Here is a 17128-nt window from a genome sequence, read left to right as displayed (position 1 = left end):
ATATATTGCGGCTTATCACTTCTTTTGAGGGAGGTACAGTTATTCCAGATAGGGGAATGGGTAGGTTAAGATATTCCAGGGTGGGGAATGCTTATGGGCAAGGCATTATGCTTGATCGGAGGCGGATGAAGTGGCAAAAAAGGCTCGGCCTACACCATGACCATGCAACTCGTCAACCCAAAGTGAATATGAGCCACACAGGTTGGTTGAAATGGCGCAGCATGAATGATAGAACCTGGATCCAAGCATCTCAGGATGCATTGCAGCGAAAACGTTCAACAATGTTCAGCGTGACCAATGTTTCTATCTTGGAAAATGAAATTGCATGCTGTATGGAGTGTTTTTGATATATCTTGTCTCAGGATTTGCTTGCAGTCCTACCATATCCCACAAAATGCAGAAGTGCAGTCAATGCAGCTTTTTACCTAAAATGGTAAAAATTGGTCAAAGCCTCATGCGGTTTATTACCTGCCCCTGGAATAACATCAATGGCAATTATAAGAATAATGCTGATAATAATACAAATTTTGTATGTATGTTTTCAGCCCTACAAAACCATAACTATAGAAGTTTAAATTTATACGTAAAGCTAGATATTTGTAGAAATATCTATATTGATATATAGCTATCTATTTATATAGCTAGATATATATCTATGCAGTAACATACATTAGATAGATAGATAGATAGATAGATAGATAGATAGATAGACTGTATATAAGCCTGCAAGTCTTGCACTTGAAGCAGCTTTATGATGTCATTAAGGCTCGATGGTGACACGCGCACCCGGAACAAGGATCACAGGTTGTTAGCGGCCATTTTTCCATCAGTCTCCACTGGAGCTAGAAGTGAGCAGACAGATACTCCTATAGACGCTGCTGGAGCCAGATCATTTGTCTCTGTGATGGACAACGTTTGAAATTCGCCCTTAAGCGGGAGACGGCAGCCTACAACAGTCAAATTGATCGCTGCTTATCACTTCTTTTGTGGTAGGTACAGTTATTCCAGATAGGGGAATGGGTAGGTTAAGTTATTCCAGGGAGGGGAATGCTTATGGGCAAGGCATTATGCTTGATCGGAGGCGGATGAAGTGGCAAAAAAGGCTCGGCCTACACCATGACCATGCCAATCGTCAACCCAAAGTGAATATGAGCCACACAGGTTGGTTGAAATAGCGCAACATGAATGATGGAACCTGGATCCAAGCGTCCCAGGATGCATTGCAGTGAAAACGTTCAACAATGTTCAGCGTGACCAATGTTTCTATCTTGGAAATCGAAATTGCATGCTGTATGGAGTGTTTTTGACATATCTTGTCTCAGGATTTGCTTGCAGTCCTACCATATCCCACAAAATGCAGAAGTGCAGTCAATGCAGCTTTTTACCTAAAATGGTAAAAATTGGTCAAAGACTCATGCGGTTTATTACCTGCCCCTGGAATAACATCAATGGCAATTATAAGAATAATGCTGATAATAATACAAATTTTGTATGTATGTTTTCAGCCCTACAAAACCATAACTATACAAGTTTAAATTTATACGTAAAGCTAGATATTTGTAGAAATATCTATATTAATATATAACTATCTATTTATATAGCTAGATATATATCTATGCAGTAACATACATTAGATAGATAGATAGATAGATAGACTGTATATAAGCCTGCAAGTCTTGCACTTGAAGCAGCTTTATGATGTCATTAAGGCTCGATGGTGACACGCGCACCCGGAACAAGGACCACAGGTTGTTAGCGGCCATTTTTCCATCAGTCTCCACTGGAGCTAGAAGTGAGCAGACAGATACTCCTATTGTGACACGTATGGGATACGATTGAACTGGATGATTGTGTAATCAAATAACTAGTTGCCGTATGAGTTAACCAGAACTTCAATGAACTAATGACCTGTCTGAATATTCTGCTCAATGCAGAATATTATCGACATATATGGTAAGACAGCAAGAATGACTCATAATATAACACAGATGTGATAACTTCATGGACAAAATATTCAATATATTGTGTTGCCAATCATCTACTACGCATGTCTAGAACCTGAATAGCCATATTAGAATGACGTATATACCCATAACTGCGCAGAAGCAGATATGCCACGTAGTGTAAGAACGGCATAAATAGCAGTGATCTTCAGGGAAGAGTCGGGACTCGTTTTGTTGTGGTCGATAGACGTATCGGCGTACTAACCGGATCCTCTTGACAATCGTACCTGGAGATCCCCCGATTGCGGAGTGATGCTACAATATCCGGTGACGTATTGATGCTTAACTTTGTTACCCATGTGATCTCAATGCCTATATGTTAATTAACTATTTTACTTACATATACTAAAGAGTAAATAAACTTGTGTTTTATATTTGTCTTACCTCAGACTGTGTGCTTAACGGGTATGTTAATGAGGTTAAAAAATTGCCAAAATCTTGAGCAGGTAAGACATAAATTGGCGTAGTCTGGCAGGATATTGTTGTCTTTGGTAAGGTTATATTACTGTATAATTTGGTATTGTGACAGTGCTTCTCAGTGCACGGGGGGGTTGCTGTCGCCATATTAGATTTTTGGCCCATTGCCAAGGGGTTCAAATGGTTATAACTTTGCTTTGATAGGTGATAGAGTAATAATAGTAAATACAAATTGATAGTTGCAGTAAGTAGTCCTTGTTGAACCCATTGGCATACTGCCAAAATATTATAAGTTCTGTAACTTTGAAGCAGGACTTGGGAGATTGGTGCCAGTTTGCACGGTGGTGTCTAGCAGTAAAGGGGACCGCTGTGCAAAATTTCACCAATTGGCACGTTGCCAAAATTTTCAGAGTTCTGTAACTTTGAGGCAGGACTCGGGAAATCGGTGCCAGTTTGCAGGGTGGTGCCTCGCCGTAAAGGGGACCTCTGTGCAAAGTTTCACCAGATTGGCACGTTGCCAAAATTTTGTAAAGGGGAACTCTGTGCAAAATTTCACCAATTGGCACGTTGCCAGAATTTTCAGAGTTCTGTAACTTTGAGGCAGGACTCGGGAAATCGGTGCCAGTTTGCAGGGTGGTGCCTCGCCGTAAAGGGGACCTCTGTGCAAAGTTTCACCAGATTGGCACGTTGCCAAAATTTTGTAAAGGGGAACTCTGTGCAGAGTTTCACCAAATTGGCACGTTGCCAAAACTTTCGGAGTTCTGTAACTTTGAGACAGGACTTGGGAAATTGGTGCCAATTTGCAGGGTGGTTTCTCGCAGTAAAGGGGACCTCTGTGCAAAGTTTCACCAATTGGCAAGTTGCCAAAATTTTGTGAGTTCTGTAAGGGGGAACTCTGCGCAAAAAGTTTCACCAATTGGCATTTTGCCAATAAGACAACAATATGTTTAGAAAAAGAACCAAGAAAGATAAAACTAAAATCGTTCAGAAAATAGACATCCCCGGCTGGTCCGAGGGTCCCTATGATATATTAGCTCAGGAGTTGATGCATAGTGGGCTTGCAGAATCATGGGATAGTAAGCTAAAAGATTCAGAGCCCCTCGATGTCGTTAAGGTACTCGAGGAGACCCCTGCCAAGGCAGGTGACGCAGTTCAGTTGGGTAGGAGAAATTGGGTATTGGCCTCAGCCTATAGGAATATCCATAAGAAGAAGTCCCAACTAATAAGAAAACTTAATCAGACGGAACAAAAGTTAGTAGAATCTGAAGGAAAGAGAGTGGTGTTGGAATGTAACCAAAGGCTGATAAAGGAAAAAATAGAACATTACCAGAATATTGCAGAAAAGGCTGTTGTAAAAGTTGCTCAGAATAAATATAAGGGGCGTAAAGGTAAAGTTGATAAGCGAAAGGTATCGAAAGCTATAGCTTCTGCTTCTGTGAACTGGGACCCAGATAAGTGGGATGGAGACTTATGGGATTCCTCATCTTCTTCGGGGGAGGAGGACTGGCATAAGGGGGATTGGGAAGACCCACCCAATCCAATAATTGATCCACCTGCTTTAAAACGTGCCCAGCCCATTAGCAGAAGGAAGGAAACTACTGAATATGGACCCGATACCCAGCCTATCGTAGGTCATGATGGGCAAAGGTTGCCCAGGTATGACGATCAGGGAAACTATATGTACGATGCCGATGGGAGACTGTTGGTGCAAGAAGAATTGGTGCCACATAGGCGCACCAGGCTTACCCTAGAGGATTTTTCTCAGTCAGAAGTTGATGATATACTGAGTAGATTTAGGCAAAGGCCTGGGGAATCTGACATACCATGGTTGGTCCGTCTATTTGAGCACGGGGCGACTGGGGTAATGTTGGATCCAAAAGATGCAATGAGATTTGTTACTCTAACTAGAGATCCAGTAATCAGTAGAAATTTTAGAGAATATTTTCCTAATCATCAAGGAGAAAGTGCTATTTCCCTGTTTAATATAGTAACCAATGGGTTTCTTAATAAATTCCCAACAGAGGCAGACATTCCAATCAATGACAAACCTTGGTACACTATCAGGGATGGCATTGAAAGGTTGAAGGAGGAAGCTATGAGGGTCTCATTAATTATCATCGAGCATATGGAAGATTATTTGGAGACTCGGCTGACAGCAGGAGTTAGAAATCGTTTAATTAAGACTGCACCTTCGGCTTATAAAGCCGTGATGATGACCCTACTTCTATCCATGACTAATGAGCCAATGTCTGCGGTTGTGGCTAGAATGCGGGAATTGCAAGATATGGGAAACTGGGATAGAGAGGAAAAGCGAACAGATCGTGATAGGTCTAGGAATCCTAGTTCCCAGGGGACTGGTGATTCAGGAGTGCCAAGGGTATCTCGTAGAGATATGTTTCAGGCTCTCCTGAAAGCTGGAGTCTCCAAGGACGCCATTGATGGAAAAGATACAGGTGATTTGTGGCGTCTTTATAAACAGAAGGTATTATCCAACAAAAAGGTGGATAAAAGGGAAGATTCAGTGGCCCCAAAAACTTCTAAAAAGAGAGAGAAGCAGGTCACTAATTCAGAGCCTAAGAAATTAGAATGGGAGGATTTTCAAAAGATCTATCCATGGAAGGAGATGGCTGCAATGGTAGCTAGCCAAGTGCAGGACCATATGAAGCCATCTGCTCCGCTCCTGGAGGAATCAGATTCTGATTCCGCATAGGTAGCAAGCCAAGCCCCTGTTTGGGTTAGGCGGGATGACAGACCCTATGTCCCGCTAGCCATACATTGGAAAGGGGGTAATGTCCAAAGGGTCCCAGCTTTAGTAGATACAGGGGCGGAGGCTACTCTGATTTATGGAAATCCCAAAAAGTTTAAAGGTCCAAAAGTTAATATTTCAGGATTGGGAGGAAAAGTTACCGAAGGAGTACAGACACAGGTAACTTTGAAATTGGGCAATTTGCCCTTACGTAAATACACGGTGTTAGTAGTACCTATTCCGGAATATATCATTGGCATAGATATTCTGAAAGGATTGACACTACACCTCGAAGATGGTAAGTTTGCCTTTGGCGTAAGGAAAATAGGGATAAAAGCTTGTCCAGTTACGGTGGGAAAGGTCAAAATGCCACCCGTACACATCCCTCCTGCAGGAAAACTGGTTGCTATGAAGCAATACAGAATTCCTGGAGGTCACAAGGAAATAGGAGAAACCATTAAGGATTTGGTCGATGCTGGGGTTGTGAGGCCTGCAACCACAGCATGGAACAATCCGGTATGGCCTGTGAAGAAGAGTGATGGGTCTTGGAGGATGACTGTCGATTACAGGGAATTGAATAAACAAACACCTCCCTTGACGGCAGCTGTCCCAGACACCATTACAATTGTGGAGCAGATCCAAAGTCACAGTGGACAATGGTACGCTGTGATTGATATCGCACAAGCGTTCTTCACAATTCCAATAGAAGAAAAGGCACAAGATCAGTTTGCCTTTACGTGGCAAGGACGTCAATATACGTTCACTCGATTGCCACAAGGTTGGATACATAGTCCAACCATCTGTCACCGGACGGTGGCAGAACATTTGGATGAGTTTGATTTACCATCAGAAATGCAGTTTTCACATTATATCGATGATATAATGATTCAGGGACCGGATGAACAATCTGTAAAGAAACAATTGGACGGATTGTTACATCATCTGCGAGAAAAAGGATGGGAAATAAATGATAGCAAGGTGCAGGGCCCCTCTCAGACGGTGAAATTCTTAGGAATTCAATGGAATAAGGGCCATAGGGAGATTCTCCCTAAGGCAAGGCAGAAAATCTTAAATTTTCCCACTCCGAAAGACAAGAAGGAAACACAATCCTACATAGGATTGTTTGGATTCTGGAGACAACACATTCCGCATCTGGGGCAGCTTCTTGCTCCTCTTTACAAGGTGACTCGCAAGAAGTACGAGTTCACGTGGGGAGAAGAGCAACAGGTTGCATTTGAGGCAGTAAAAGAAGCCATACAACAGGCTGTAGATTTATGGCCTTTACAAGATGGTGAGATAGAACTTCATGTATCAGTTCAGCATATGTATGCAAACTGGTCATTGTGGCAGAAGCAAGGGGGCAAAAGAGTGCCACTAGGCTTCTGGAATCGGAAATTACCAGATGCAGGAGAAAAATACACTCCACTGGAGCAACAGCTGTTGGCATGTTATTGGGCCCTGGTGGATACTGAACAATTGACGACAGGACACATAGTCCTTCTAAGGCCGCAAATACCCATCATGAGTTGGGTATTATCTAATCCAAAGTCCAATCGGATAGGACATGCCCAGGAGCAGAGTATCATTAAGTGGAAATGGTACATCTCGGAAAGAGCGAAAAAAGGTGAAGGGGGGATAGCTGCCCTGCATGAAAAGATAGCTGATATCCCTCCAGATGGTCAGGTTACACCAGTAGCGCAAATGGAGGAATCCCCAGTAAAGTGGGGAATACCTTACTCTGAGTTGACAGACTCCCAAAAAGAGCATGCTTGGTTCACGGATGGTTCGGCCAAGTATATCAGTGGAAGACGTAGATGGAAAAGTGTAGCCTTTAATCCAAAATTAGACAAGACGTTGGTCATGGAAGGAGAAGGTAAGAGTAGTCAATATGCAGAACTTTGTGCAGTATTCTTAGCTCTGAAGCAGGAACAAGGGCAAGAATGTCATTTGTATACGGACTCATGGTCAGTTGCCAATGGTTTGGCCACTTGGATCATGGGATGGAAGAAGAACGACTGGAACATTCATGGTAAGGAATTGTGGGGGAAAGAGCTTTGGCAAGACATAGAGGAATTCATTAGGAGTACCAAAAGTACAGTGTTTCATGTTGATGCTCATGTCCCTCTTGACTCATTGGAACGTTTATTTAATTCTCAAGCAGATGCGGCAGCATCGATTTCTGTTGCCATACAAGAACCTGACAAGGAAAAGGAAGCATGGCTTCAAGGTACAGCTGTTTGGGCTCACCAAAAAAGTGGACACTTGGGAGAGAAGGCCACTTACAGGTGGGCACAAGAAAGAGGTATCCCTTTGACAGTGGACATGATCAAACAAGTAATCGCGCAATGTCCAGTATGTCAACATGTGCAAAAACGAGAAGTGCCTCATACAGTAATGGGACACATAGGGAGAGGCCAGTTGCCAGCGCAGATTTGGCAGATGGATTTTGTAGGGCCCCTCCCTGAGAGCAGAGGATGTAAGTATATTTGTACAGCAGTAGATACATTCTCAGGTCTGATGGTGGGATTCCCATGTAAAACAGCAACACAATGGAGTACTTTACGTACTCTGGAAGTTATTACCCAGTATTATGGGACTCCCCTGCAGATCCAGACAGACAATGGTTCACATTTTACCGGAAATCAGGTAAAAGAGTATGCCAGTAAAAACAACATAGAATGGGTATATCATATGCCCTACTATCCACAGGCCGCGGGCCTGGTGGAACGAATGAATGGGTTATTAAAATCTACCCTGAAGAAGCTCACTGAGACCGACAAATATGGTCAATGGAGAGATAATCTGACTGCTGCTTTACAGATTATCAACAACAGGCCCATCACTGATTCTATGACACCCTTAATGCGCATGCTAACACCCAATCTCAGTATAGATGTAGCTAAGGTAGAGACAATCTTATACTGGAAAATTAATCCAGATGCGCAGGCACCTTATAGAGCCACTCCTGCCGCTGCAGGGTTGGATCTATACGCTCTTGATACGGTGGTGATAGCCCCGGGAAAGGTGAGTACTATTCCCACAGGGATAGGATGCAAGATCCCGGAGAATCACTTCGGGCAGATAGCCACTAGATCGAGTTTTGCTCTGAGAAGTGCAGTAGTCCTAGGCGGAGTCATAGATGCAGATTATCAGGGGGAAATTAAAGTAATCATGATAAATTTAGGAACAGATCCTCTGATAATAGGGAAAAAGGAGCGCATGGCACAGCTGCTATTAATACCAGTGTATCTGACACAAGTGGAAGAAGGGGTGGCCCCCACTGAACTTACTGTAAGAGGAGATAAAGGTTTTGGCTCAACTAATGTTACTAATGTAGGGGCCAAAATATGGGTTCAGAATCACCAAGGACCGCCCTCCCCGGCAGAGGTTATTGCTGTGGGGAAAGATCGAACTTTGCTTATTATGCGACCCGGAGTAGAGAAATGGGAATATGTCCCACAAGAAAAGTGCTATTTGCGGGAATAATGCTTGTTTCCTTGCCTTCTCTAGAATCACATAATCATTTTTGGAATCCTTGGCGTCATGTGTTCGGTGTTCGCAGTAGGTGATGCGTGGACGCCAGGGATCCGCGTCAATGACACCGGAAGGAATGATTATTCGTGGGGCTGGAGGAATTCAACCCGAACCAGGAAGCAAGACAACTTCACTTGTGAAGCCAACCAGAAATGTTATATCGTGAATATTACCTTTGATGGGACTATCTGGAGTGGAAATCCATTATCGCATATAAGTTCGACCTACCGTCCTTCATATGCACTGCATAAGGCAACGGGACAAATAAACATTACGTCACTTGTGAAAGTGTCCTGCTGTCAGAGACCAAAAGAGTTGCCATATCTCAATTACTCCCTGGTGATACAATATGTTCAGAATTGTACAAATACGGGAGTGCAGTTTTCATTTCCCTTAAATGAGACAGAAGTAATTACGTGTGGGAATGCAACGGAGATCGAGAATCGGGCCATGTGGGGCCAGTTCCTGGTATTCGTGAACATTAATGCTTCTAAAATAGATCCTGGACATATAAAAAGGGTTCCATCCACCTGTCGCATGGTGGGACGAGATGCTCAAAAGACTGTTATACAAGCCTCCGTGCAGTTTCCACCCTCAAGGACTTGTCCTACCAAGCGTTCCCGTCGAGCTTGGTATGATACCTTACTCGGAGGCTACGGAGCGCTTTCTGGGACTATTAATGGTTTTGATATAGAGACTTTAGCTAATCGAATGCATAACGCGGGAAGTGGTATTAAAGATGTGCTCACATTGCAGGCTAACTGGATGCCCACTATATGGCAGCCCTTTAGTATGCAAACGGATGTGGACACAATAATGCTTGATTTGCAAGATGCATCTAATAGGTTTTCATATGAAATAAATTCTAACATATCTAATTATGTTAATTGGTCAATATGTACCTTGCAGACCATTTATCAACAACAACAAAAGAACACACTTCAAACTATGCTCATGACTGGCAATGAGCAAGTATGGAGGACCGTGTTCAATCAGACTATAACTGAGACTGATTGGATACAGTTGGAGGCGCAGAAAATGGTTTGCAATGATATATTATGTAAAGGGACCATATTCATATACAATGTTACTAAAAAGAATGTGATGTGTAAGTTTGTAGTTCTCCCCTTACTTATAGGTGTTCCAGAAGATATGCATTTCTGGGTACCTAGATTTAACGGGATTTACATTGATGACCAAAATAGAACTCATGATTTATCATTGTGTGATGATACATTAGAAGGGACCATATGCAAGGTCCAATCGGCTGTTTATGAACCATGCTTATTACAAAATACGATCAATGTATGTGAATGGACTGTGCTGCCACTCACTTTTAAGATGATGGTTGAAATAGCCCCACAGGAGGTATGTTTGGCAAGTAATCATCCTGTTGTACCTGGGATGGTTGTCCCATTTTCAGGATGCTTGCGAAACGTATCTGCACTTGTTTGGGAAAATGAGACCTTTGTGTTATTACCTGAACAAGACAAGACAGTGGCTGTCAATTGGCAACCACTGCCTTTAAATGTGTCAAATTGGGATCTAAATTTGACCAAATTCAAAAAGTTGTTAGAAGACACAGAAGAAGTACAGCAACATATTAAATTGCTTAATAGATCTTTGGCAACGCATATTGTAAGTACTACTGTAATAGCTGGCAAAATTGTAAAGATGGGATCGGCTATTGCTGATGCCACGTCACACCATTGGTATGACATCTTTATGGGTTATTCATCATCTGCACAAACCACTCTTAATTGGCTAATACATCCTGTTTTGGTATTGGCCATAGTTGTAATACTTTTATCGCTATGGAATTGTTTCATGGCATATAAGGTATTCTGTAGAAAACCAAAAGTTTTAATGGTATCATACGGCAAATAGTGAATGATTAAGGACCGATTGTGACACGTATGGGATACGATTGAACTGGATGATTGTGTAATCAAATAACTAGTTGCCGTATGAGTTAACCAGAACTTCAATGAACTAATGACCTGTCTGAATATTCTGCTCAATGCAGAATATTATCGACATATATGGTAAGACAGCAAGAATGACTCATAATATAACACAGATGTGATAACTTCATGGACAAAATATTCAATATATTGTGTTGCCAATCATCTACTACGCATGTCTAGAACCTGAATAGCCATATTAGAATGACGTATATACCCATAACTGCGCAGAAGCAGATATGCCACGTAGTGTAAGAACGGCATAAATAGCAGTGATCTTCAGGGAAGAGTCGGGACTCGTTTTGTTGTGGTCGATAGACGTATCGGCGTACTAACCGGATCCTCTTGACAATCGTACCTGGAGATCCCCCGATTGCGGAGTGATGCTACAATATCCGGTGACGTATTGATGCTTAACTTTGTTACCCATGTGATCTCAATGCCTATATGTTAATTAACTATTTTACTTACATATACTAAAGAGTAAATAAACTTGTGTTTTATATTTGTCTTACCTCAGACTGTGTGCTTAACGGGTATGTTAATGAGGTTAAAAAATTGCCAAAATCTTGAGCAGGTAAGACACCTATAGACGCGGCTGGAGCCAGATCATTTGTCTCTGTGATGGACAACGTTTGAAATTCGCCCTTAAGCGGGAGACGGCAGCCTACAACAGTCAAATATATTGCGGCTTATCACTTCTTTTGAGGGAGGTACAGTTATTCCAGATAGGGGAATGGGTAGGTTAAGATATTCCAGGGTGGGGAATGCTTATGGGCAAGGCATTATGCTTGATCGGAGGCGGATGAAGTGGCAAAAAAGGCTCGGCCTACACCATGACCATGCAACTCGTCAACCCAAAGTGAATATGAGCCACACAGGTTGGTTGAAATGGCGCAGCATGAATGATAGAACCTGGATCCAAGCATCTCAGGATGCATTGCAGCGAAAACGTTCAACAATGTTCAGCGTGACCAATGTTTCTATCTTGGAAAATGAAATTGCATGCTGTATGGAGTGTTTTTGATATATCTTGTCTCAGGATTTGCTTGCAGTCCTACCATATCCCACAAAATGCAGAAGTGCAGTCAATGCAGCTTTTTACCTAAAATGGTAAAAATTGGTCAAAGCCTCATGCGGTTTATTACCTGCCCCTGGAATAACATCAATGGCAATTATAAGAATAATGCTGATAATAATACAAATTTTGTATGTATGTTTTCAGCCCTACAAAACCATAACTATAGAAGTTTAAATTTATACGTAAAGCTAGATATTTGTAGAAATATCTATATTGATATATAGCTATCTATTTATATAGCTAGATATATATCTATGCAGTAACATACATTAGATAGATGGATAGATAGACTGTATATAAGCCTGCAAGTCTTGCACTTGAAGCAGCTTTATGATGTCATTAAGGCTCGATGGTGACACGCGCACCCGGAACAAGGATCACAGGTTGTTAGCGGCCATTTTTCCATCAGTCTCCACTGGAGCTAGAAGTGAGCAGACAGATACTCCTATAGACGCTGCTGGAGCCAGATCATTTGTCTCTGTGATGGACAACGTTTGAAATTCGCCCTTAAGCGGGAGACGGCAGCCTACAACAGTCAAATTGATCGCTGCTTATCACTTCTTTTGTGGTAGGTACAGTTATTCCAGATAGGGGAATGGGTAGGTTAAGTTATTCCAGGGAGGGGAATGCTTATGGGCAAGGCATTATGCTTGATCGGAGGCGGATGAAGTGGCAAAAAAGGCTCGGCCTACACCATGACCATGCAACTCGTCAACCCAAAGTGAATATGAGCCACACAGGTTGGTTGAAATGGCGCAGCATGAATGATAGAACCTGGATCCAAGCGTCCCAGGATGCATTGCAGCGAAAACGTTCAACAATGTTCAGCGTGACCAATGTTTCTATCTTGGAAAATGAAATTGCATGCTGTATGGAGTGTTTTTGACATATCTTGTCTCAGGATTTGCTTGCAGTCCTACCATATCCCACAAAATGCAGAAGTACAGTCAATGCAGCTTTTTACCTAAAATGGTAAAAATTGGTCAAAGACTCATGCGGTTTATTACCTGCCCCTGGAATAACATCAATGGCAATTATAAGAATAATGCTGATAATAATACAAATTTTGTATGTATGTTTTCAGCCCTACAAAACCATAACTATAGAAGTTTAAATTTATACGTAAAGCTAGATATTTGTAGAAATATCTATATTGATATATAGCTATCTATTTATATAGCTAGATATATATCTATGCAGTAACATACATTAGATAGATAGATAGATAGATACATAGATAGATAGATAGATAGACTGTATATAAGCCTGCAAGTCTTGCACTTGAAGCAGCTTTATGATGTCATTAAGGCTCGATGGTGACACGCGCACCCGGAACAAGGATCACAGGTTGTTAGCGGCCATTTTTCCATCAGTCTCCACTGGAGCTAGAAGTGAGCAGACAGATACTCCTATAGACGCTGCTGGAGCCAGATCATTTGTCTCTGTGATGGACAACGTTTGAAATTCGCCCTTAAGCGGGAGACGGCAGCCTACAACAGTCAAATTGATCGCTGCTTATCACTTCTTTTGTGGTAGGTACAGTTATTCCAGATAGGGGAATGGGTAGGTTAAGTTATTCCAGGGAGGGGAATGCTTATGGGCAAGGCATTATGCTTGATCGGAGGCGGATGAAGTGGCAAAAAAGGCTCGGCCTACACCATGACCATGCAACTCGTCAACCCAAAGTGAATATGAGCCACACAGGTTGGTTGAAATGGCGCAGCATGAATGATAGAACCTGGATCCAAGCGTCCCAGGATGCATTGCAGCGAAAACGTTCAACAATGTTCAGCGTGACCAATGTTTCTATCTTGGAAAATGAAATTGCATGCTGTATGGAGTGTTTTTGACATATCTTGTCTCAGGATTTGCTTGCAGTCCTACCATATCCCACAAAATGCAGAAGTACAGTCAATGCAGCTTTTTACCTAAAATGGTAAAAATTGGTCAAAGACTCATGCGGTTTATTACCTGCCCCTGGAATAACATCAATGGCAATTATAAGAATAATGCTGATAATAATACAAATTTTGTATGTATGTTTTCAGCCCTACAAAACCATAACTATAGAAGTTTAAATTTATACGTAAAGCTAGATATTTGTAGAAATATCTATATTGATATATAGCTATCTATTTATATAGCTAGATATATATCTATGCAGTAACATACATTAGATAGATAGATAGATAGATAGATAGATAGATAGACTGTATATAAGCCTGCAAGTCTTGCACTTGAAGCAGCTTTATGATGTCATTAAGGCTCGATGGTGACACGCGCACCCGGAACAAGGACCACAGGTTGTTAGCGGCCATTTTTCCATCAGTCTCCACTGGAGCTAGAAGTGAGCAGACAGATACTCCTATAGACGCGGCTGGAGCCAGATCATTTGTCTCTGTGATGGACAACGTTTGAAATTCGCCCTTAAGCGGGAGACGGCAGCCTACAACAGTCAAATATATTGCGGCTTATCACTTCTTTTGAGGGAGGTACAGTTATTCCAGATAGGGGAATGGGTAGGTTAAGATATTCCAGGGTGGGGAATGCTTATGGGCAAGGCATTATGCTTGATCGGAGGCGGATGAAGTGGCAAAAAAGGCTCGGCCTACACCATGACCATGCAACTCGTCAACCCAAAGTGAATATGAGCCACACAGGTTGGTTGAAATGGCGCAGCATGAATGATAGAACCTGGATCCAAGCATCTCAGGATGCATTGCAGCGAAAACGTTCAACAATGTTCAGCGTGACCAATGTTTCTATCTTGGAAAATGAAATTGCATGCTGTATGGAGTGTTTTTGATATATCTTGTCTCAGGATTTGCTTGCAGTCCTACCATATCCCACAAAATGCAGAAGTGCAGTCAATGCAGCTTTTTACCTAAAATGGTAAAAATTGGTCAAAGCCTCATGCGGTTTATTACCTGCCCCTGGAATAACATCAATGGCAATTATAAGAATAATGCTGATAATAATACAAATTTTGTATGTATGTTTTCAGCCCTACAAAACCATAACTATAGAAGTTTAAATTTATACGTAAAGCTAGATATTTGTAGAAATATCTATATTGATATATAGCTATCTATTTATATAGCTAGATATATATCTATGCAGTAACATACATTAGATAGATGGATAGATAGACTGTATATAAGCCTGCAAGTCTTGCACTTGAAGCAGCTTTATGATGTCATTAAGGCTCGATGGTGACACGCGCACCCGGAACAAGGATCACAGGTTGTTAGCGGCCATTTTTCCATCAGTCTCCACTGGAGCTAGAAGTGAGCAGACAGATACTCCTATAGACGCTGCTGGAGCCAGATCATTTGTCTCTGTGATGGACAACGTTTGAAATTCGCCCTTAAGCGGGAGACGGCAGCCTACAACAGTCAAATTGATCGCTGCTTATCACTTCTTTTGTGGTAGGTACAGTTATTCCAGATAGGGGAATGGGTAGGTTAATTTATTCCAGGGAGGGGAATGCTTATGGGCAAGGCATTATGCTTGATCGGAGGCGGATGAAGTGGCAAAAAAGGCTCGGCCTACACCATGACCATGCAACTCGTCAACCCAAAGTGAATATGAGCCACACAGGTTGGTTGAAATGGCGCAGCATGAATGATAGAACCTGGATCCAAGCGTCCCAGGATGCATTGCAGCGAAAACGTTCAACAATGTTCAGCGTGACCAATGTTTCTATCTTGGAAAATGAAATTGCATGCTGTATGGAGTGTTTTTGACATATCTTGTCTCAGGATTTGCTTGCAGTCCTACCATATCCCACAAAATGCAGAAGTACAGTCAATGCAGCTTTTTACCTAAAATGGTAAAAATTGGTCAAAGACTCATGCGGTTTATTACCTGCCCCTGGAATAACATCAATGGCAATTATAAGAATAATGCTGATAATAATACAAATTTTGTATGTATGTTTTCAGCCCTACAAAACCATAACTATAGAAGTTTAAATTTATACGTAAAGCTAGATATTTGTAGAAATATCTATATTGATATATAGCTATCTATTTATATAGCTAGATATATATCTATGCAGTAACATACATTAGATAGATAGATAGATAGATAGATAGATAGACTGTATATAAGCCTGCAAGTCTTGCACTTGAAGCAGCTTTATGATGTCATTAAGGCTCGATGGTGACACGCGCACCCGGAACAAGGATCACAGGTTGTTAGCGGCCATTTTTCCATCAGTCTCCACTGGAGCTAGAAGTGAGCAGACAGATACTCCTATAGACGCTGCTGGAGCCAGATCATTTGTCTCTGTGATGGACAACGTTTGAAATTCGCCCTTAAGCGGGAGACGGCAGCCTACAACAGTCAAATTGATCGCTGCTTATCACTTCTTTTGTGGTAGGTACAGTTATTCCAGATAGGGGAATGGGTAGGTTAAGTTATTCCAGGGAGGGGAATGCTTATGGGCAAGGCATTATGCTTGATCGGAGGCGGATGAAGTGGCAAAAAAGGCTCGGCCTACACCATGACCATGCAACTCGTCAACCCAAAGTGAATATGAGCCACACAGGTTGGTTGAAATGGCGCAGCATGAATGATAGAACCTGGATCCAAGCGTCCCAGGATGCATTGCAGCGAAAACGTTCAACAATGTTCAGCGTGACCAATGTTTCTATCTTGGAAAATGAAATTGCATGCTGTATGGAGTGTTTTTGACATATCTTGTCTCAGGATTTGCTTGCAGTCCTACCATATCCCACAAAATGCAGAAGTACAGTCAATGCAGCTTTTTACCTAAAATGGTAAAAATTGGTCAAAGACTCATGCGGTTTATTACCTGCCCCTGGAATAACATCAATGGCAATTATAAGAATAATGCTGATAATAATACAAATTTTGTATGTATGTTTTCAGCCCTACAAAACCATAACTATAGAAGTTTAAATTTATACGTAAAGCTAGATATTTGTAGAAATATCTATATTGATATATAGCTATCTATTTATATAGCTAGATATATATCTATGCAGTAACATACATTAGATAGATAGATAGATAGATAGATAGATAGATAGATAGATAGATAGATAGACTGTATATAAGCCTGCAAGTCTTGCACTTGAAGCAGCTTTATGATGTCATTAAGGCTCGATGGTGACACGCGCACCCGGAACAAGGATCACAGGTTGTTAGCGGCCATTTTTCCATCAGTCTCCACTGGAGCTAGAAGTGAGCAGACAGATACTCCTATAGACGCTGCTGGAGCCAGATCATTTGTCTCTGTGATGGACAACGTTTGAAATTCGCCCTTAAGCGGGAGACGGCAGCCTACAACAGTCAAATTGATCGCTGCTTATCACTTCTTTTGTGGTAGGTACAGTTATTCCAGATAGGGGAATGG

At 41.8% G+C, this 17128-nt stretch overlaps 1 protein-coding gene across 1 annotated transcript; it reads left to right on the top strand.

The window, feature by feature from the left end:
• The first annotated feature begins 1831 nt into the window (after positions 1–1831).
• LOC136605452 (uncharacterized) lies at positions 1832–11179 on the top strand. The gene is made up of 2 exons (XM_066588958.1): positions 1832–2270; positions 8677–11179. The coding sequence occupies exons 1-2, from the start codon at positions 2256–2258 to the stop codon at positions 10585–10587; spliced, it is 1926 nt and encodes a 641-aa protein (XP_066445055.1). The 5' UTR covers positions 1832–2255; the 3' UTR covers positions 10588–11179.
• The last annotated feature ends 5949 nt before the right edge of the window (positions 11180–17128 follow it).

This window comes from Eleutherodactylus coqui, unplaced genomic scaffold (genome assembly GCF_035609145.1).
Source record: "Eleutherodactylus coqui strain aEleCoq1 unplaced genomic scaffold, aEleCoq1.hap1 HAP1_SCAFFOLD_331, whole genome shotgun sequence".
Taxonomy (NCBI): Eukaryota; Metazoa; Chordata; class Amphibia; order Anura; family Eleutherodactylidae; genus Eleutherodactylus; species Eleutherodactylus coqui.
Note: the sequence above shows the minus strand (reverse complement) of the source record. Positions and strands in the feature narration are given on the sequence as shown.